Raw genomic sequence first — 22,917 nt, forward strand, 5'->3', positions numbered from 1 at the left:
TAGTATTTTTATTTTGACAGGAACTAATGTATAGAAGTTTTTATCTTTATTTCACTGAATTGTGTTTTTTTTGTCAAAATAAAAAACGATTTGATTTGATTTATTGGTATATGAGAATAATACGTAGTGTAAATGTGAGTTGAAAAATGATAGAATGTGAATAAGTTTGGGAAATGGTCTCACGTATTGACTTGTAGAATGGTTGAAAATTGATTGATTCCCATTTTATTGGGCTGCTCTTCTAACGTTAAAAATATTATTTCTAAAAAAAGATTGATGTTATAATTTTATGACACAGCTTACCAAACAACCAGCTATATTCTCGCGTAATGTTTGATCTTCTTACCTGTAAATAAAAACAAAAATTAATATTTTGAGAAGCAAAGACATTTCATACAGGAAAAAAGGATCGTACTTCTATAAATATCATATCAACTTCCGAATACTACATATTTTTTCGGGAAACGTTAAAAAGATATCAAAATAGAAAGGAAGTTGGATTGGTTCCCAATCGCAGAAGAAATAAATAGCATTTAGTAAGATGAAAATAATCACAATGAGAAACGTTTTACATCTTCACATGAGAGAACCCTGATGAAAATAATAATGAATATCAATAAGAATGAGTCTCGTGATATGTCTCCCTTTACAAACCGTTCAAAAGAATCACACGGGAGAAAAACGTGATAATGAAAGTATTCTTGTATTGAATCGTCAATGTAGCCCTAATAAAAGAGAATTAATTATTCGATCAATGACAAGGTGTGAGGTGAGAGGGGGTTTGTTGATGATCGACAGCGGGGGGGAGGGGTTTCCTCGTGACGGCCACCTCCCCGTTTTTCTCAACCCTCTTAAATCCGTGACTGACGTCACAATCCTACTCAGCACGTGGTCTGGCGACTCAGCCGTTTTCCCACGTGGGATCTATTTCGATAAGTCAGGCGTACATGTCGTACCCTTCACAACCACCCTGTAGCTCATCCATCCCTCCCAATCAACGGTTTTCCTCAATTGGAAAAGCTCATCCATTGTAACAACAGCTCACGCGTGATTTTTTCAACGAGCATCGAATATCGATTGAGTGTCATCACATGTGATTGTTTTCCTCGTTGATCACATGTCCTGCTAACTGGACGAGAGCTGAGGTATCTCACACGTGATTAACTAGAACAAGATATTCTATTTGTGGCGACAACGTTGTTGAGTACGGTGAAGATTTCGGAGCTAATTTCGGAACAAAATGAGAGGGACACCAAAACTAGTGATCTCTTGCTTAAAATTCAACACAGCTACAGTATAGAACATTTTTTCATAATTTTTTTGATTTTTAAGGACACCGAACTAGTTCAAGATACATCTCTTGCTAAAAATACAACAAAACTATAGAACAATTTTTTATAGTTTTTTTGACTGTTTAGCAAGACATCATTAGTTTATAAAATTGCTCACATTAGTTCTTCTTCTGGTTCAACAAATTCATTTTGAATCATAAAATGTAAATACTGTATAATAATTATCACAAAGACCTGGGATTGATAGGAAAACGCGTCCATAAATCTGATTTTTAAGAAGAATTCGCGATTTTTCATTCTTGGTTCCTGCGCGAAATTGCAATTGGATAGCAAGAGAGAAACTTATAATAAGAGAGAGACTTATAATTTGAGAAAACCTATCATAAGACAATGAATGACAAAATTTAATGATAGCAAATTTGAAGAATTAATCAAGGCTTCATACAATGCTTATCAATCAATCAATACATGAATCTGTCTATATTAGCTCTCGTTCCATTACAGAATAGTACTGTATCGCTCTACTTGAATTGAATATGCTATCATACTCAAATTTATTTTTCATAAAATAGGATCGGAGTCTCAAATTGAACTTTCTTTAACAGGTCAATGCTTCAAAAGGAGCTGGAGCTGTCTTCATTCCTGGAGCTGTCAAATGATATATTTCCATGTTCAGTTAAATAACAGGAATTCCATTTGAAGTAAAATAGTGCATTGTCCACATCGTAAGATATAAATCCAAATCACTGGTTCATCCCTCTTTCAATACAAATTTGCACCATCTATAGACAGGATCCATTTGGCAGCTTCTATAACGAATGGTTAGAGCAGCACTTATGCCATCTATTGGACTGGCCTCGTAACTAATATGACACAGCCACCCCAGAGCACGAAACTGTGACAGAGTTGATACTGAGAAGCAGGGGTCTTTGACCCGGCGCCTGCTAACTGGGTCACAGCCATTGCCTTCAGACGCCTAGGCCTCCAAAAGCAGGCGAATTACTACTACTACCATTACTACCAACACAAAGCAAAGCGCTCGATCTATATGGCACAGGGCTGTGTGACGTCACACCTACAACTGTACATAGATATAGAGCACATGTGACAGGTAATAACGTTACGAATCGATCGAATTAACGTTATAATAATAGAAAGGTGAAAGTGGAAAGTGGATTAAGATTGATTAATCAAGGATATCAAATGAAACTTATGTAACACTTTTTTGTTGAATTAAAAAATTATTAGAACTTGAAAATGATGTTTTTTAATTTGTTAGTTTATAGAAAAAAGTTATCAAAAAGGGTATGATGCTATTTTACAAATAATTCAAAATTATAATTGATGTTGATTCTTCTAGACTTTTTTCGAAATTTGATATACGGACTGTATTTATTAGTAAACCCTAAAAGTAATAATTTATTAGATTTAGTTGGTTCACTTCCGTAGAATCAGTTTCTTGTATATTTCTCATCATAATCCCTCATCAGCTTCAAAGATATCTTGAATTGTCTGAAAAGTCTAAAATTATTGTTACATTATTCAATTTCTTAAAATACCTTCAAATATCAAGTAATTTTCAATTGCAGTACTAGAATGTTGTTACATGGACAGAAGATTTGTACAAAAATTCAGTTGGAGTACTTATTCTCATTTAATTAGAATTAATACTAACTTATGGATGAGGATGTGCTTTGTATAGTATTAAACAGAAAGAAAATTGGAAATAATTTTTTGTATGTCTCAAAAATAAATACCACACTAACGAGATGATTAATTTATCCTTTTTTCACAAAAAAGCACAGATTGGGAGAGAAAAATTTAGGATAACTTGTACTATCAAAATTATATAACATTGGAGATGTCCGACATAAGGTATTTTAGGTTTTCACTTTAACAAAATGTTTAAATCCAAAAATATTTAATCAGACCATATTTTCGAAATTAGATGTTTATAGAATGAAGCATGATAAAAATAATGATATTTATGAAACAGGACTGGAGGACAATGTAGCAGCAAAATTGATTTTCCAATTCATTCTTATTATGACTATATTCCACTACATACATTATCTCTCTACTAGAAAGAACGATAAACTCATCTCAGATATGTAAACACATTAAATCAACATTAATCTTTCAATGTTCTTTCAATATACTGTTTCCTAATCCAAGAGATTTATTTTTCATGAGGCATCGCAGTAATTAGAACAAGAGGAGCGAGACAAATAAACGAATTATCACAACAGAAAAACAACTAATAATGATTGTTACATGGTAGAATTATGTGAGCTGTAGCAGGAGGAGGATGAGGAGGAGAGGTTACTAATGTAGAGATGTAATAGTTGTTAGTCGGTTTAGCCTAGATTTTGTATGAACTTGTCTTGGGCAAGAAAGAATCTTGACACAAAAAGCGTTCAACAACCCAAGAGCAGTGAATCTAGGACAGCGAAAGAAAGAGATGGTGATCGTTACTTAAACGATCGAGCAACAAGGACAAAAGGCAGCGAAAGAGGACAGTAAATAGGAGAATACAGGCCAATGACTACATGACATAGGGCCTCTCAACATTTGCACTAATCGCTCCATCTCGCTTCGCCTTCTTCCTTTACGATTCTCCTTGTCTCTCTTCAGTAAAGATTGCTGTTACGTAAATAAATTCGAATATTCGCTCCGTTTTGTCCAACTCGAACATCATCATCAACAACATCATCAATTCACTTTTACTCTTCGAATCTATCTTTCTCTCACACCACGGAAAGCGGACAATTGCAAAGTTATTGAACAAAGACGGATGCATTGACTGAGTTGTTGAATAACCTCTCAATATATGACGTCACAACGACATTGTTTCTGTATTTGATAATATGAAGCTGTGAATCATTGAAGGTTTTTGGCATGAATAACAGTTTTAGTGAAGCTATTAAAACAGGCGAGCAAATTGCTGATTCATGTTTTTCTCGTGGAATGGTATGAGTTCTATTATAATCTGCATCTACTTATTTTATCAATGAAATGGTTCAGACTAGAAAAAAAAACTACAAGGGATATAGAGCCTGATTCGATGGGTACTGATTAGTAGCTTGGCATACTCGCCTAATGTACGAATACTTTCTATTGTGCTAATTGAAAATGAATTTTAGTGAAAAAATAAAATGGAATTCCCATCACTTATTTACTTTAATGACTGATCTATTATAGAAAAGTCGTGTACTTCGTCTTATTGCATGAATCAGGATAGAGTAGTGGGAGAAAATGGGGGAAGAGATAAACTATTTTTTTTAAATATGATGTTTCACAGTTCTTTGCATTTATCAGTTTCATGAGAACATGTAACGAGTGCGAAAGATCATTATTGATCTAAGTGTAGACAGTATTTATTTATTCAACTTCCAATGGTACGACACCAATTTTACAAAAAAACAAACAAAGAAAAACAGATACAAGCAAAAAATATCTAATAATACATAATATTAGAATATTATCTATCTGGATAATATACACGAAAATACAAAAATGAAATACATAATAAAACACAGTTAACATTAGATCATAGAAGTGAAAAACACATGAAAGAGTGAGAATAGGGGCAAAAACAAGACTACTCTATTCCCAAGACCTTGGAAAAGCATAGTAAGTTTTACTTAGAAGGAGAAGTACCTGATTCCGAATGTGAGAGGAATGTGATTTTTGATTCCAGGAAACAAAATACCAAGATTATGATAGTAGAGGATTGAACTAGAAATCAGACTGAGATATCTTAATAACTCACCTTCTTTCACTTCTATTATAGGTGATTTGTCCAGGTCTATCATAACAACGATTCAAAAATCAGTTCAAGAATATGAGAATCGCCGATTTTGATCTATGAAATTCAGGTTTTTCTCGTGGAGATACTGATCACAAGTTCAAGTTCAACGAACAGACACACCAATATTGCGAAGTTTCGAAGAATTATCGATTCAGTTTAAAACAATTTTATACATCAACAGTCAATAAAATTGAGTCACGAAAAGATAAATGTTCAATTCATACACGTTTAGAAAATGTAATAATATAGTTTGAGATATGAAATAATTGAAGCACAATTAGGACGATATGATGAGAGTGGAATTTATCACTGAGTAAAATGCTTGAATCCTGGTTTATCAATTTAGAGATTTTTGAAACCAGTTGAAATGTTCTTCAATGATTGAACTATTATTAGAATCTACAATATCCACTACGTGAGTATTAAAGTTTGTTGTATATCACTACTTCAAATGCAACTGTTCAACAACCATCAAGTTAGCTAATAATGCAATCTATCACGATGTGTATGTAAATAAATGCAAGGTGTATAACCTCTATTGACAACTTTGTACGTATTTCGCTTAACAACACTGCCAGAAATAAGGGAAGCTTCAACCCTACTGTCAGGTCGTTAACCTCTGCCAGAGTAGTAAGGGTGTAAATACGCATGCGCAAATCTTCCCACCACACCACTGGGTCCAGGAGACATTCACCCCTAAATCGTTAGAGGTTAGCTAAGAAATGCAACAGATAGGTCACTGGAAAATTACCCCCACTCACAACCCCCCTGAGCTAGCAAATCTAGAGTTCAATCACTGCTATAAAAGGGGAGGGAATCTTAAATTTCAAACTCAATTTCAGGAAAAATAGGAATTCCGAGAATCCTTGTTCAACAGCTAAACATGCTAAAAAAATGGATTACTTGGATGAACAAATAATTTGAATGAGAATGATTACTTGGATTTTTCGATTAAAATTCCAGAAAGGGTATTGTTGAGGAAAAAGGTTTACAAACTCTTTCTACTGTTCCATAATGAGTGATAACTTAAAATGGTACATTGAGCTAATTCGCTTCACTTGAAAAGAAGATACCATGACAATATCACTCATATACGCCATACATCGTATGATTAATATCGATAGTTGGTATGATATTGGATAGTTGAGAATAAATACCCTGAATTTTCTAATAAGAGAGATATTCAGTGACCTGTATTGAAATTGACGATCGATTCTCATCTGGTCGCGTCAAGAGTCATCTATTGTACTCTAGTGGATGGATCAACTTTTCGCATTCAACTCTTAATTAAATTTCCACTCTTTGGAGTGGAGGTTCAATATTTTGATGAATTGGAGGTATTGTAATTAGGTGGTATAGTATGCGGAAGTTGATGAAGCGAGCAAATTTAATTAAGCGAACAAACCGACGACTGTAATGGAAGTTTGGGACAGAGAGGTGGAAGGGGAGGAAGAAAATGAAAAACAAAAGAGTTGATGGAAGAAAACAGAGGTTAACAACACGACAGAGAGACGAGTGATGAATGGGTGAGTTGACAACAAGCGATCGACGTAGGTGTGGCTGGAGACGGGGGTCAATGAACCGCGAAATGCATTCAGATGAATAGCAGACGATAAATAGACAACTCTTTGAATACAGATTTCGAGTCGAGACGATATTCCAAAGCGGAAAAGATGTATTGGCGAAAACCTCGCGTTGGGATAGGTCACTGCCCTAACAAAAGGTGCAAATTGCTTCACAAACTTTTCGTACACACCTCGTAATTGGTTGTGCTAAGTAATGACGCACTTGAGAGGTCGTTAACCCGCCGAAGATGAAGTGTTGAAGTATAAGTAGATCAAAACAGACAATACTGAATAGGTCTGCTAGTTCAAAAATTGAGATTAACGAACTCGACTAGCTGACTTGAGTGAACAGTAGTGGTAGGTCGTTCGTTGAACCTTCAACAATGCATAGTTCACGACTTGTGTTATTTATCAGGCAAGATCATTCATAAAAACATAAGTATTGATATCAGACTGAAAAGTTGCTCAATATTCCAAATTGACAATCTGAATAGGTTGATAAACTGAAATGAATCAAGAAACCATTGTCTTCACCTCGATTTCTATACTGCTCTTTCATACAATACTATTTGTCACAATGACAATAATTTGATTTGAAAAAGATATCTTGATCATCGTACAACTTATCGAGAATACTACATTTCTCTCAAAATAGTGAATTCACAGTTTACGAAAGGTAGAGAATAATTCTCCATTCAAGAGATTATTATATGGAAAACTCTATTCCATCCTATTTTAATCTACATGAAAATATATGATGATGTAACGATGTTGATTGTTGAATTATGTTTTTCAAATCTGTATTGATGACTGAAAATCTAAGAAATAACTGAGGAACACTGTTCCTTCAAGAAGATTCCAGTACAAGAAATATTGACTCAATAATTACAAATTTCATGGGATGGGAAATAATATATTCAAGAGAACTTATACTGATTGAATAACTGGTCTCATCATGAAAATTATTTTCATTGAATACTCATTTTGAATGAGAATTCTTAATTTAATAATTCCAAGAATTTGTACATCCACTTTATTTGTATATAAATCGTTCATTATCAAGGAATATTATAGAGAATATTCGAACATAATGTTGGCTCTATCCAATATATTATAATCAGATCAATCAATCTATTCAATTTATAATCTATATCCAATTTATAATCTTAATCGAAGTACAGTTTCTTTAATCATGGAGTAGAGTAGTGCATATTCTGTATGGTTGGATGTAACGAACTTTCTGGATGTGACAAAAAACCACCAGGGAGTTGGATAGGAGAACATAGAATCATCCAATCTCTCATTTTTATCTTGGTTGTTCAAAACAAAACCAACACAGTTCATGCATGTGAATGCTTGTGCCCGCAAATTAGACATGTAAACCCGGGCGTGTAATTTAAATGGAAACGACACGTACACACTCACACACACGCTGCTTTACAGGGGCGAGTTGAATGTACCGAGGGGTTTTTGAGGTTACGTGGGAGTGAGTTTGCCCTAGAAACCCAGCAGAGGTCATTGCTCGGGGAGGAACCATCAGCTAGGTCAAGACAGCCGGCAACTGCGCAAACTCTCCTGGAGAGGAATCAGGGGTGAGAAAATGACAAAAAGTGGTTATTTCGCGGGGATGAGTCGTCTCCCCTCCAGAATCCCCGTTTGAACTTCAGCGGTGTTCACGTTTACCTCCAAAAACCCCCACCAACGTCAACAAGCCAAAAAAGTGGCTCAACCCTGCACACGTGGGCTGTGGGTTGTTCAACCTTGCGAGGTTATGTCCGCCAGGTTATTCCCGGTCATTGAGTTCCAGTTACCCCCGAAAATTGAAGGGGCAACTACGCAAAATAGCTTCCTCATGCATATTCATCATCAATTTGTTCCACAACAGTTCACAATTAATCTATGGTTTCCATTCAAAAAATGAAATGTACAAAAAGGATTGACTATGTATATTTTGAGCAGATAACCATTTCGTGTAGCTCCTTTGAAAATGACTGAATTCTATAAATAATTGAAAAAGGTTAATCTTGCAACAAAGCAAGGAAATGAAATCACCCATTCCTTCATTTCCTAAATCTTAAAATACAAAATGAGCATGAATTTCACATTTTTTCATTTCTCGACACTAGATGGTGAAGTTTCTAAATGTTTTCTATTGATATCAAAGTGGTACAATTCTTCCTTCATAAAAACATTATTCCACTTTAGTCAGTTTGGTTCTGAATAGAACTCCTAATAGAAAAATCACTTGGTGTTACTTGCATTACTTGTTATGAGTAATCGAATTAATATAATATCCAAAAAAATTTGTTTTAAATAAGTTCAAATTTGATACCAAGTTCATTAAACTTTATAATTTTCTCCAAAAATAAACTTCTAAAACGAGTCTGATTTTTTCCAATTTCTTAAATCATTTATCATAATTGAATTAAACTAGAACAAATAACAATGCTAGTTGGAAAGTAATAATTATTGATCGACAATGTGACATCATTGAGTATAAAAATATGATTGAAAAATATGAAATATTATGAGAATACTGAGTATAGAAAACATGTTGACTATTGTACGGCTTTTAGCAGGGTGCCCCTTCATATGCGTTGACAGGCAACCTGCCACACACAACTTGTGAAAGTGATGAAATCCACATAACATGCTGAACAACGCAACGGGAGCGGAATATGCAACAACTGTCAGCCAAGCTAGTCACAATATATTGACAACTTTCTCTCAGTTACTCTCTCTTTGGTAATATAACTCTGAGATAAAAATAAAATAACATTACAAAATAGTATTAACTTTAGAATTACACAGCTATAAAATGGTCTGGAAAATAGTTGAGAGGCGTAAAAATCGGTGAAATAGACTTACTGTTTTAAAAATAGTTATTTGTGCAACTAGTGCGCAAAGTGACAGTTTGCTACACCGAAAGAAACGTTTACGCCCGAGCCGTAGGCGAGGGCGGAATGGTTTCTTGAGTGCAGCAGAGGAACTTTGCGCACGTATTTCACATTAAGTTTTTCCTACAGTTACCATTGAATATGAAAAGTGGGTAATTATGGGTAAAATTGCCTGAAATCCATCAAATGTTTTTCTGTGTAATTTTATTATTGATAAAAACCTTAATCCTAAAATCCTAAAGTCCTCGTTGTCGTTGGTTATAATATCTAATACTAATAATTAGCGCGTTGTGCTTCGTTGCACCTCTGCTCACTATAGCAGCCCAGTCACTGTTACCAACTTCATTTTGATTTTGCTGCACTGTTGCTACATATAACCTACTAAGTACTTTGCGTTGCCATGTTGCAAATCTGGAGTGCAGAAAAATTTTTCCCGCACTAGAGCGGAAAAGTGATTCTTTGCGTTCTGTAATCAGTGCAGCAATGGCCACTTTTCAACGTAACTGTAGGAAAAATTAATTTTCAAGTGATTGGGGAAAAAGTGAAGACATAACAATACAATATATCAATGAAGAAAGTGAATACAAGGAAAACACTTTGTGAATTGGATAACGTTCAGGGATTGTAAGAAATACATTTCCTACAATGAGTAACTTATCTAACAGATACTCAGAGTACAGTCCTATAGTACTTATGTTTCTACACTTGAGTAATATTGCAATATCTTAAAAATATTTCTTACTTTGCAGAAGTTATACAGTTTAAAGAATGTTTGTTCAACTTCCCCATTTTTTATTTAAATCTAGAGATGAAACAAAATAACAATTTGTCAATCATTCTATATGATTATATTTTTAATAGTATAGAATACCAAATATAAATTACTAAGATCACTGCCATAGCAGATCTGTATTAGTTCGTGAACATTGGTAGATGGGTTGTGATAGTTTGTTTTTGAATTAATGGAAGATAAGTTGCATTATATTCATCACATTAAGCATTATAACTTGAAATAATAATTCTAAAGATTTAGTATACTATCTCCTATTTGTATTATTGTAATATATCTCTTGTCATACATTGACATAATTCATCTCTTGGCTTATATATTTATGTATTGAAAGTTCAGTTTTCCAAAAATCTACGAAGAAAATGCAACAAGTCTTCATAATCTCCTTCCTCTTGCTTTCCTTTAGATATATTTTGGAGTTCCTTATGGTTTCTACATCATTCCATACTGTGTTTGATGATTTAATTCATGTATTACACATTATGAATATTCTGAATTAATACATTACACATGACTAAATTGATTAAAGAATCTCGCTTATTCAACCTCTCAATCAAGACTGTATATACTGTACATAAGTCATCAGCGGGAAAGCTGCAGGAATCAGGTCAAATAGCTCTAATCAGAATCAAGGAAAAACATTCCATTTCCTGAACGGAACAGTAGAATGCACAACAACGATATCCAGCGGATAAATTTGGCGATGTTAAGTAGACGCTATCGCAGGAAATCGAAAGTTCTAGAAAGGTCGACAACCTCTCAGCAATGAAAGTGAAAAAGTAACCGAGTCTCGACTAGAACAGCATCCTATGACCGGAGAGTCGTGTACGACTTTCCCTTTTTACCAGTAACAAAGTCAGTCGGACCATTGTCGCTTTCTTTAGAGCGAGAACACTAGTTGGAAAGAGACGGAGAGCGAGTTGTATTAGGTTCCAGGGTCGTTGAACGGATGTAAGTGAAAGTAATCTTTCGCCATTTCGTGGACCAATTTCCAGCCGACATAACATTAACGGCTGAATTCCATAACGGTAGACCCATTGATGAAATAGAAAATATGATTGTGACACACATGTATTACGCTTCTGTTGTTGCAGCAGGCTACATCAATCATGCAATCAAAATAAAATAACATGACAGAGGATAATGGACTCATGTATAGAGGGGAATGTTTTTATAGTTATCGATTTGATCAGTAGAGCTATTGAATTGGAAGTACAGTAAATCTAATTTTAATTATAACTTTTGAGCTCATCAGATTCAATTGATTCCTTCATATTTTCATATATCCTGAGTAGATCCATAATGTTTATGAAAATAACCAGTTGACAAGAGAGAATAGGTTGTCAAAACCTTTTAAATCAATACTATCAATTTTGAAAATGTTAATAAATAATCAATAGTAGCTGAACCCAAACATTATTTTGTAAGTCCGAACATTGAGTACGTATATTCTTGGCCAATTTATTTCTGCACTAATATTATATTCTACTGGAATATTATTCCTACTTGATTATGTAGCACGAGAGGGAGGTGGATTATATTGTAGTGTGGCCTGTTTATTTCAAAACATAGAACAAAACTTACTGAGACCGTAACGAACTGAAAGTAGGCCTACAACCATCCTATCCTAATGTATCGGGTGGCATCATGTGAAAATTCTAGTTGTATGAACGGGAAATAGTATAAATCAGGAAGAAGTAGTGCAACACGTGGTTTTGATTTCCCAGTTGAACTATGAAAACGGAAAATAAACACGGAGCGGTTGTAGGCCGTGACCTCTGGGAAAACGGAAGGATGATATTTTCCAAGTTTTTCGCGTGCCGAGCACCTACAATGGCTTGGAATAGAATGCTTAACAGGTTGTCGGTAACTTATTAAAAATACAACAGCAAGCCAACAGGTTGAAAGAGCTATCCCCGGAAAGGATTTTTATAGTCTACACGCGATACAAATCTCGCTTATGAATAAAACACAAGTTATTGATGGCCAGATTTCGCGAATTAGATTGCAAGTGGAAATCAAGATTAATATAAAACAGTTAGAGAAGGAAAACTATGTTACATAATCTATGAAATGATTTGGTTGTTACCTGATTTTCACTTGCAATCTCAAACATAATTGAATCTACCCAGTTCTTTTATTATTGAATGAAAAAGACTGAGAAATTGACTTTTATTATTGGCTTATAGAATTCAAGGATGTTATTCCCATCTAACTATATCTATTGTAGACATAATGGTGACAGAAATATCTAAAGCTCTATCAAATTTATTTATTCATTGATTGGATGGAAAAGGGGGCAACTCACTTATTAATTTGAAGAAATTATGAAAAGGAACTTCATTGAGAAGATGAGTATTGGGATAGATACTTAGTTACATTTCTGTTTGAGTATTCAGATATCACTTCCGCAGAATTTTCTATAACTTTCAAAGTTCTAAATGAGAAACTCTGATCTAGAAAGCTTGCATTAATTTTTATCAACGACTGACTTTTTATAAAGTCTGAAACATTGTTTGAATTCTATCTTTTTCAAACCTTCCATATTGATGAGAACTTCAAGGGTAAATGTTTGCATTTGATAAATTAAAATGAATAGTAAGAAGAGAACGCTATTATTAAATTTCTAAAAGCAAGTTAGGTAGTTAGATGGTGATTGCGAGTGATTTCAAATAAATAGGGGATGAGAATTTCAATTTTATGAAAGTGGAAAATTGTGATGTTGTCCTCATCACAATTTTCCACTTTCATAGAATTGATATTCAACAAGATTGAGAAATGGTGTTTTAGAAGGGCAAAATCAGTAAAAATGAGTTCATGTGTGAGTGTATGTGTCCATGTAGTAGAAGGGCAGATAGATAGGGCTATCGGCCCCATTTCAGTTTATTCACCTTGGCTGCATGAAGTAGGCCAGCCTAGCCTCGTACTGGGCACACAATAATCCGAGAGATAACGCCGCAGCGAATGAGGTCACGAGACCCCTGTGTGAGGCTAGTTCATTGCACCGCGCGAGTTTGAGGTCAAGCCAACGAGCTAGCCTCACACGGGATCCGACTGGTTGCCATGGCAACAGAATAGAGGTCAGGTGGACCCGATGCGAGGCTAGTTCATTGCTCCTGCCCAGACTTTTGAGGTTAAAGCTATCAAAAGGTTTGCAATTGAGAAAATAAGAGTACATCCCCACCAAATTCAAATCACTCCCTCTCAGTCACTCCAACACTTCCACCATACTTCCCTCTTTATTTTTCCCACTCTCACTTCTCACGCTTTGGCACTCTCTCTCTTCCTCGGTTCTACTCTTTCAACTCCATCCACATTCTGAACGAAGATAAGAGCCAAATCACTTTCAGCTGCTACCACTGAAATAGCATTGCCAAGATAAGCACGCCCTCCATTAAACCAGGGTTATAACAGCTTCAAAACTATATCTGAATAATAATTATTAAATACCCCACAATCCTTATCTATTTATTATTCTCAAACAAAGAATTTTGTTTCCACGATGACACTCACTGGAGTTTATGAGCAGAACATACAAAGTTAAAATTTGGAGAATGATTTTTTTCAATTGTTTTCATAATATCAATAATAGAGCTAGAATATAATATATTCAAGTCACAATATTATGGTCAATCCATGATCATTGGAATATGAAATCTTACAAAAATCAGCTAAAAAATCTGAAATCTACAAATTTGCTAGGATATAAGAGGTATAATTTTTTAAATGTAAGAGCCCGAAAAGTATAAAAAATAAAAAGTTTTCAATTTCAAATGAATAGTGGATACAATTATTTTACTGCTACTTTGAAAAATCTGTATTGGAGATATTGATGAATCTGATTTTAGGATTCTACATCAAGACAGTAAAACATGATTCAGGATTAAATCACACTCTCATAGTAAATGAAAACCAATATTATGCAAACCCTAATAATGTAATGTATCGAAATAATTAGAATAAATAATGATGATTGTAAAATTCATCTGTTGACTTTCTAGAATGTATTCATAATTTTGAGGGAGAACAATGATAATGACATTGAACTGGGAATAAGTACAATTGCGTATTTTTGTTACTTAAAAACATGGTATTTCATCACAGATTAGTTCTTTTCAATGTAGATTGCAAGCTTAGCAATAAAATTACATTGGTTTGTTGGAAGGTGGCAACAGGTTGCCAGTCGGTTCCCCATGTCCCCCTTCCCACACCGAGGGCCCCTGAGCCCCCAACTGCCGAAATTCACGACCTTGAACTCACAGGTTCTTCATCTCTTTCTTCCACACACAACACGTTCCGTCGGTTGCGTCTTCAGATTAGATCACGAAAGCAATTTTCAGCTCCTAAAGAGTGCAACCAATTTATAAGGGAAGGAGATTGCTAGTCGAGATGAAGGAACCCATTAATCACTCTTCAAACAAGAGCTTTAATCAAATTTCACAGCAGTTGATACATTAATAGTGATGAATATTATAATAGCTCTTTAGCTTTATTCACTGTTTATATTCATCACATCTTATCGGTTATTCTGCATTTTATATCTGGATAGCAAACATTAGAAGGTCGATGCAAGCTATATACTTTATTTCTGCATACGCATTACCTTATGCTCACAATTTTTCTTGACTTTTGTTCACGTCCATTTTAGAGCCAGAATGAGGAGGTATTGCAAGTTGCATACTTGACTCCTGCTGAATATTCTCTTTACCCTTTTATGCTTTCAACTTTACCGTTGCTTATTCCCCACTCACTATTTATTTTTTCGTCGCTCCTTCTTCAACAACTATTTTTCCTTTCACTTCAATTTTCAACATTCAATTATATTTTTCATTCATTCGACTTCCATACAACAATTCCTCATGGATATATGGTAATGTGGGTAGTAGCCTATTGCAAAAACGTCTTCATGTTTTGATCAATCAAGGTTATTCTAAATAATTTTCTTTGTTCCTTGTTAAATCTGGTCAACGTTGCAATTATAAATTTGATTGAGAATATAATAACCCAACCAACATAGTAAATTTCACCATTTAATTTCAAAATGGCGGCTGTTATATTCATACGATAAACTCATTCAAACTTTGGCAATAAGCATCAGACACATTTGCAATACAAATTCAACTTGACGATAGAGTTTCGATGACGTTGACGAAGTTTGGTGACGCAAGCCATGGACTGGAGAGTTGATGGAGAGCGAGAGAGAAAATCGATGTGGGAAGGAGAGTGTGTGTGTGAGTGAGCGAGTGAGCAAGAGATCGTATTCGTGCAACATGTGTGACGCAACAAATTCGCATACCGGAGGTGGTATGGCTACAAATTGAGTACATCCCACATCCTGCTGAGTCTACAAATAAAACTAATCTGTTGAATTGTTAGGTTTGTTACTGAGACAGTTTTGTATATTATGTATATTTTCAACATTATGAGGAATTGAAATTTCATATTCACAAGTCAATTTATTGTAATAGGATTGTAAGGTGTAAGGTCTTTAGTTTAATTTATATAGTATAATTGATAACATTGTAAGGTCTATAATTATTGTCTTTTATGAGGTCTAAAATGTTGGTTTGTTATACCTTTAGATATAGGTTTGATTGTGTTCAGGAACAACAGTACTTTCTGGTGGAATTGAATGCTCTATGAGCTGCAATTTTTCTATTGATGTAAATAAATAAATAAATAGAGATTTATGTTTTATCAGTTCAAATTTCTGATCGATGAGAGGCTAATATCCATTCCATTCAACTTATATGAACTGTCGGCTCTTGAGAATATTCGAATGACTGTAATTTCAATAACAATGACATGGTTTGTTTTATACATTGTCCAACGAATTTTGTAACTGAGTTATTTTCTATCTGTAATATGCTGATTTGGGGGTTGATCCGTAATCTGCAAATCCTTATTAATTACGTTATCACTGTATCAAAACGTCTTGAAAATTATGTATTTTTCTCCTACAAATATCGTCATTATTTGTAAATCTATTGAATGATTGGGCGGATTGGACCAATAAATGAGTAATAAAATCTATTATTTTTCATTTGTTTTCGGAATTTGAACACTTCTCTTGAGGATGAGCACAGCTGCTTTGAACTCTAGACTCTAGAGGATAGATACCATCAAGAATATCATCAAGAAATAAAAATGAAAAATTCAAGTACCCATTTTTCAAATTTTTTACTAACAAAATGTTTCAACATTAATGTAATTTTCAAGTGAGTGAATGAAATAAATAATAACAAAAAGAGGTGATTTGATGTCGAATCAACCCATCTAGAATTTATGAGGCTCATCTTAAGAGTCTCCATCCTATTGCCTATCACTATTATATCCAAAATTTTACAAATTTATTACCATAATTACTACTTTCAATTTCAAATTCAATGACTAAATTCCCAGTTGGAAGATGATTACACTCGTTAACATTTTGTAACATCGAGTGCTAAAACAATAATCTCCTGCTGCTACATCTAATTTTGCAACTGACCAAGTTACGATCTGGTAATGGGAAAGAAGGTCTGTACAATAATAATTTGTCAGCAGAGTTCAGCGAAGCATGGAGAGCTGACTGATGAAGGTATTCCAGGGCCCAGAGACCTTGGTACAGAGGCAACGTTCTACTGCTTGTCCTACCTCGGGTTCTGTGCTCAGCCCACATAGACAGTAGTCCTATAGATAGGACTACTAATAGGTTGCTATTACTATAGAGAGACTGGGAAGACCATGAGTTCGGTCGTCGACACGCGCCTCTCATGGTCAGACTTGCCCATTCGCTCCTCTAGGTTGGCCAAGTAATCGACGAGAATGGCCACTGAAATAAGAACAATCTAGGTAGAGGTAGAAGGCGGCGATCAAATCGTCGCTTTTTATATCTGCTCAAGTATGGCTTCAAGCAATCATGGAAATATCTGGACAGTAGTTTACGTACGTTTTAATAAAATCTACTTAGATGACAAGATGGTAGGTGCTCGAAAACTGGTTGGAAATTTCAATGAAGCTTTTTTTAGCAAAGGAAATGAGCCATTATTGAGACCTATCCAAAAATGGAAGCATGTTAATGTAACAGAGGCGAATAAACCTTCTAAATCCAGTCAGTGAGTGAATATGACATTATCTCAACAATTATCATATTAATTCGCAAGTCTTTATTTTAGTGAAAAAAAACTGGAAGAAAATAGTACAATGAGAATCAGTTATGACAAGAATTGAAATAGCCCTAATTTTTCACACAGAGGATGTTGTTATTGACCTTTTATGAATATAAAATACGAAGTAATTTGTTAATAATACGAAAAGCATCAGTTATATTATTGACAAATATTCAAATTGATTCGGAGACGGGACAGTTTTTCGTTTATTTTCTTTGTTTGGTTGAAAATAATAATAAAATTGATAATAATAATTTTATTAATGGAGACAACTGAATGAGACCCATTTCTGTCTCCTTCACACAATACAATAATTTCAACACATTATACAATTTGAAATACAAGAAGATAGAAAAATGAAGAAATATACAATAAATATGGAAGAATACAAATAATCATTGAAGTAATAGTAACTGGATCTTGTTATAAGTAATGAACAACTGTATTCCTTCATCCATTATTCTTTTTTTTGTGTATTGAATTTTAATAATAATCTATGAAGAAAAATTGTTTCAAAATTTACAAATCAAGAGCTTTTCTCCCAAGGATAATGCCTATATAATAATATGCAAAATATGGGGAATGAAATGAATGATTCAAAGAATAATCAATAGCTATTAAAGAAACAATGAGACAGTTATTTTCATTTTTTCTGAGTTAACGAAAACGACGAAAGGAATTGACGTGGAAAGACTGAAACGTCAAAATTCAGCTCTTGAATAACTAAATCTAAAATGCGGAGTATTTGAATTCTAGATCCTTAAAAAATGTATCAAATGTGTGCATTTGAAAGGACACGATTGCAAAATCTGCTATCAGTTGGTGTACACGTAAATTTATCCGTGTATGTTAGTGAGCTGGCGTGCGTGTAATCACACTCTCACACAAGCATGGAAAAGCACAAGGGCGAAACACGCAACCACTTGTGACGTGAGAGGTCTATGAACCCGAATCACCTTAACCAACTTTCAACCATTCAGCCGTCTAGTTCTAGATCAACGTACAAATCAACCTAAAAACAATGTTAAAGCCAGGCACAGATAAGCAGTGCCTTTGTATGCATGGGGACCCAATTTCCAATGATTGCCATTTCAAACGTCCTGTCCCGCCTCATCCCCTCTCTCTTGCTCTCTATTCGTGATGTGACACTCAATTTACATTTTCTTATCAGACATATTTTATCAGTTTCCTTGTCAGCCCAATTTCATTCCGACTATTTTTTGTTAGTTGATGTTTCTAGCAATTTTATATCAGAACGTTTGACAACGTAGCCTACAATTGTTCTGTTTGTAGAGTGTATCAATCATTAATATTCCAACAACAAAAGAAGTTAATTTAACTATAAAGTTAATTTGATATTGAGATGAATAATAGAAACAATGAACATGGGAAGTTTGAATCAACGATATGCTGATATTGATAATCAATCTTGTAATGAGTAAATTCAAAACGCCATATGAGGATGATCTATTGAAAAATAGCATTGATCAATAAATTGTTGTTAGCTGATGAAACATTGGAGGTAGAACTGAGAAAGCAACCATCGATAATGATATCAACAATAAATTATTCAATTTAAAATAATCTGTTCAAATCTGATAAATAATTGAAAGAGGCGTTAGGAATAATGATGGAGAGTTTTAAAGATTTATGACAGAACGTGAGTTATTGGCGTAAGCCCGACCAGACTGCTGTGTCTTTTGAATGCTTGCCACCATCGAACTCCTGATAAAACGGTTGAGTGACTGTTGACAGGAGAAAAATCAGTTGAATTGCATAAAATGCTAATTTGAAAAATGCAAGTGCATAACTAGTAGGAAGAGAGAAGTGCATTGTGTTTGTAGATCAAATTCATAACCCTCATCCACCGCATTGTATAACACAGTAGGCCAATCCGTCTATAACCGTGCATATTTGTCCGATAGTAACCTATCCTCAGGAGAAAGCTACTGTGCTCTTTCTCTCTCACTTGCTCGCCATCAGGAAACAAAAATGAGGAAACAAGAAAACGAAAGTGAAGTTAACTGGCGGTTACGAGAGAGAATATCGGATGATACTAGTAACAGTTACCAGATGATACAAGTAACAGTTACCAGATGATAGTAGTAACAGTTACCGAGGAAGCTGGAGGTGGGAGGAGATGAGAACGGAAAGAAAGACACGAGGAGAAAGTGGAAGATGCGTTAGAGAGAGAAAGGAGAGGAAGAAGGATGAAAGTGAGAGTGAACCGTAATTTCACTCCACTCCTCCCAACTACAGTTTGACCCACATTTGGGTCCATGCATTTCATATCCTGACAAGAAAATTGTCACTTTTTAGACTCTTAAGTGATTTGGATCGTATCCAATTTCCTTCTCCAAGGATCTTCTCCACTGCTGAGAATGATGCTTATGACTTACACATGGGTGATGATCAGAATAGAATGTTTATTATATCGTCCATAAATGCGACAAATAAGTGATGAAAAATGTAATAAGTGATAGAAAAATGTAATGATATTATAGAAATCATTAGTACTCTCTTTATACTTTTTTTCAAGTATAGAGAGGGTATCTTTTTTTTTAAAAAGTATAAAGATGGTATCAGTGATTTCTATAATAATTAAACAGTTCTAGTAGCCCTGTTGAAATACTTCACCAGAAATGAAAAAATTCATCTTCACATTATGAGAGAAACAACTCAACTTAAGTTTCAAATCGCTGCCCAATCATTTCAATTATCATTCATCTTTAGTTTCAAGATACTCAATTGAAAAATTTGAGGGTTCGTTACTCGGGTTTTTTTTGACAATCATTGTAATTCTATTATTGATGATTTTAAAATCCTATATTTTCATCATATCTCATCCCAAAATGCCATGTAATATTCCAACCATGGTAGTGTGATATCATTGTTTCATCTATTACAATACTGGGAAGAGATGTTCTCTTTTGAATAAAACACTCTTTAAAGTTATGAAAAAATTAAATCGATCTACCTATTCCATTCTTTAATTTTTTGGAAATATTTGCTTCAAACTGTCAGCATTATTTGAATAGGGAACATTGATGTTATGTAGAAGGAATGCTGACACTTTGTAGCGAATCCCACGAAAGGTCCTTCCATTCTTCCATTACAGTACTCTCCAAGTGTTTACCCTTCCAATTCCAATAAAAAACTGAAACAATAAAAAGGGAATATGGACAACCAAAGTTTTATAGTTATATTGACAATTATTTGCGAAAACAGACTTGAGTCAACAATAATTTCGGTATCGATTCAGTCTTCAGTTTTATGTCTTTGTTTCTCTTCATCCCAAGCCGTTTTCGCAAATCGGTTTTTGCAACATTGTTAGCAGATTTGCAACAGCCCAGTCCACATCTTGAGCCAACATCTAGGGATGGGAGTTGGGAGGTGGTATTGCACAGGCCGTAAAGAGCAGTGGGTTTATTCACAGCTTTTATCTTGCCCTATATTCCGAGCAAGAGAGGTGAACGAACTAGCCTCGCACAAGGTCCCACTGACCTCCTTTTGCACACATTGGATACGTAATGGTAACAGCGCTGCTCTAGCCTCTTGTCATTATCACCATTGACATCATCGGTCCCCCTCCAAAAGATACGCTCTCTTATATTAATCTAGCCTCGTAGAGCAACGGAGATGAAGAGCGCCAGACAAAGAAGGAGAGTTTAGAAGGCCGAACGTCGAGTGCAATGAACTAGCCTCGCACCGGGTCTCCCTAAATTGACTCCTGACCTAGATGCGGTGTTTCTGAAAGTGAAAACAGTATTTCGGCGCCTGGTGTGAGGCTTTCAAGGCTGGAAGGTTCCTTTTAATTCAACGAGCAAAAAACAACGAGCTGTTCAAATACAACACAGATGAGCAGTTGACCTCTTTTCCTCATCTTTATCATAATAGAATGGATGCTCTGAGTACTCATACAGTATTATTATTACATATCCACTTGATCATAATGTGAATATTGAAACAAAGAAAGACGATTAACAAAATATGAAAACAATAACCATTTGAAATTCCGTTTTTGGAAGTGATTATCTATTGAAAATAGTATTTTATAGTGTAAAAAGAATGATTGAAACGAGATGTTTTAATAAAAAGAAAAAGAATAACAGAGTACTAATCATGCAGAATAAGATGCTTTTCAATCGTTAGAAGCATTTTTTATAAAAAAAAATAAAGTTATTGATTCAATGTATAAAAAATATAGTATTCTTGGAGAAACTCAAATTGATACATTTCAAAAGAAAAGATTATGAAGATCGAAAGTAGCCCTTAAGATAATCTGATCAAGGCAACAGAAAATAATAATGTGAATTGATGGTTTTTATAAAGAGAACAAAAGAAACATTGTTACATTAAAGTACAGTAGTTTTAGATAAGGAACTGTAGAGTTGAATTATATTTTCTCTGCTCTTGTTCACTTGACTGAATCATGAAAATTTGACTCATCTGATATCTTCTATAACTAGCAAATAGATGGAGAACAAAACTATCATGGAACTCCATTGAAAATATGACAGTTGAAATTGAGACAGGAACAAAATAAAATATTCTATGATAAGTAAATCAGTTCAAATCAGTGGATCGAAGTGTTTACCTGCTAAAACTCTGCCTAGAAGGTTCTCACTATCCTGCTGTTGATTGGAGACAAAAGGGTCCATACCCTTATCACAGCCCTCGGACTCAGGTTTCAGGTTCATGACCGTCATTTTGGTGATTTGTGGCACGTAGTTTACAATGACAAGAATAATTTAATGTTCTAAACACCCTAGCTTCATAAAACTATCATGATAAGAGAAGAGTTCAAGCCTTTCAAGTGACTAAATTAGAACTAATTTATTTCTAGTTGAAACTACACAACAACTATTCACAAACACATTCTATAGTCTTTGTATTTTGCACAGGTTATAAGAGTTCAAATCGAGAGTTCAATTTTGGTAACACAAGCCGATACGGTAGGCCGAAAGTCCAGTTATCGAGCGAGTCAACATAACCTCAAAACTTTGAGCACTGTTGTTGTTAACCCTAGCACAGTCGTCGGAGATCAATTGGAGATGTTCACTTGAACAAATATCGATTACAAGGTAAACCGGGAGCGAATTATCGACTTTTTGCCCGATTTCCGGTAACAAAACCACAGATTTCGATAAAATTTGGTAACCTAAAAGTATGGGTAACTATAGAGTGCGACGGGCAGGGAACAAGTAGCATTGGGATTAGCAGTTTGGAAAGCAGCCGCTTGGAGCGCTCAGTCCCCACCTTCGCAACGCCAACAGACCTTCCCGAAGCGGTTTGTTCTAACGACAGAACAAATTTGATGTTCACCTTTCACAGTTGGAAATTAAACAAACTAAGTCACAAAGCATCGATTATTTTTAAAATAAATTGAAATTTTAATAATGACTACATAA

At 34.6% G+C, this 22,917-nt stretch overlaps 1 protein-coding gene across 1 annotated transcript in view; it reads right to left on the bottom strand.

Annotated features, from left to right (window-relative positions):
- The window catches only part of LOC111055059 (nuclear hormone receptor E75), a 103,094-nt gene extending 80,409 nt beyond the window's left edge, over positions 1–22,685 (bottom strand). The window contains exon 1 of the mRNA XM_039436271.1: positions 22,104–22,685. Coding sequence (XP_039292205.1) covers positions 22,104–22,215 — 112 coding nt within the window. The 5' untranslated portion in view covers positions 22,216–22,685. The remainder of the gene's footprint in view (positions 1–22,103) is intronic.
- Positions 22,686–22,917: the final 232 nt, after the last annotated feature.

Source organism: Nilaparvata lugens, chromosome 10, assembly GCF_014356525.2.
Source record: "Nilaparvata lugens isolate BPH chromosome 10, ASM1435652v1, whole genome shotgun sequence".
NCBI classification, from domain to species: Eukaryota; Metazoa; Arthropoda; class Insecta; order Hemiptera; family Delphacidae; genus Nilaparvata; species Nilaparvata lugens.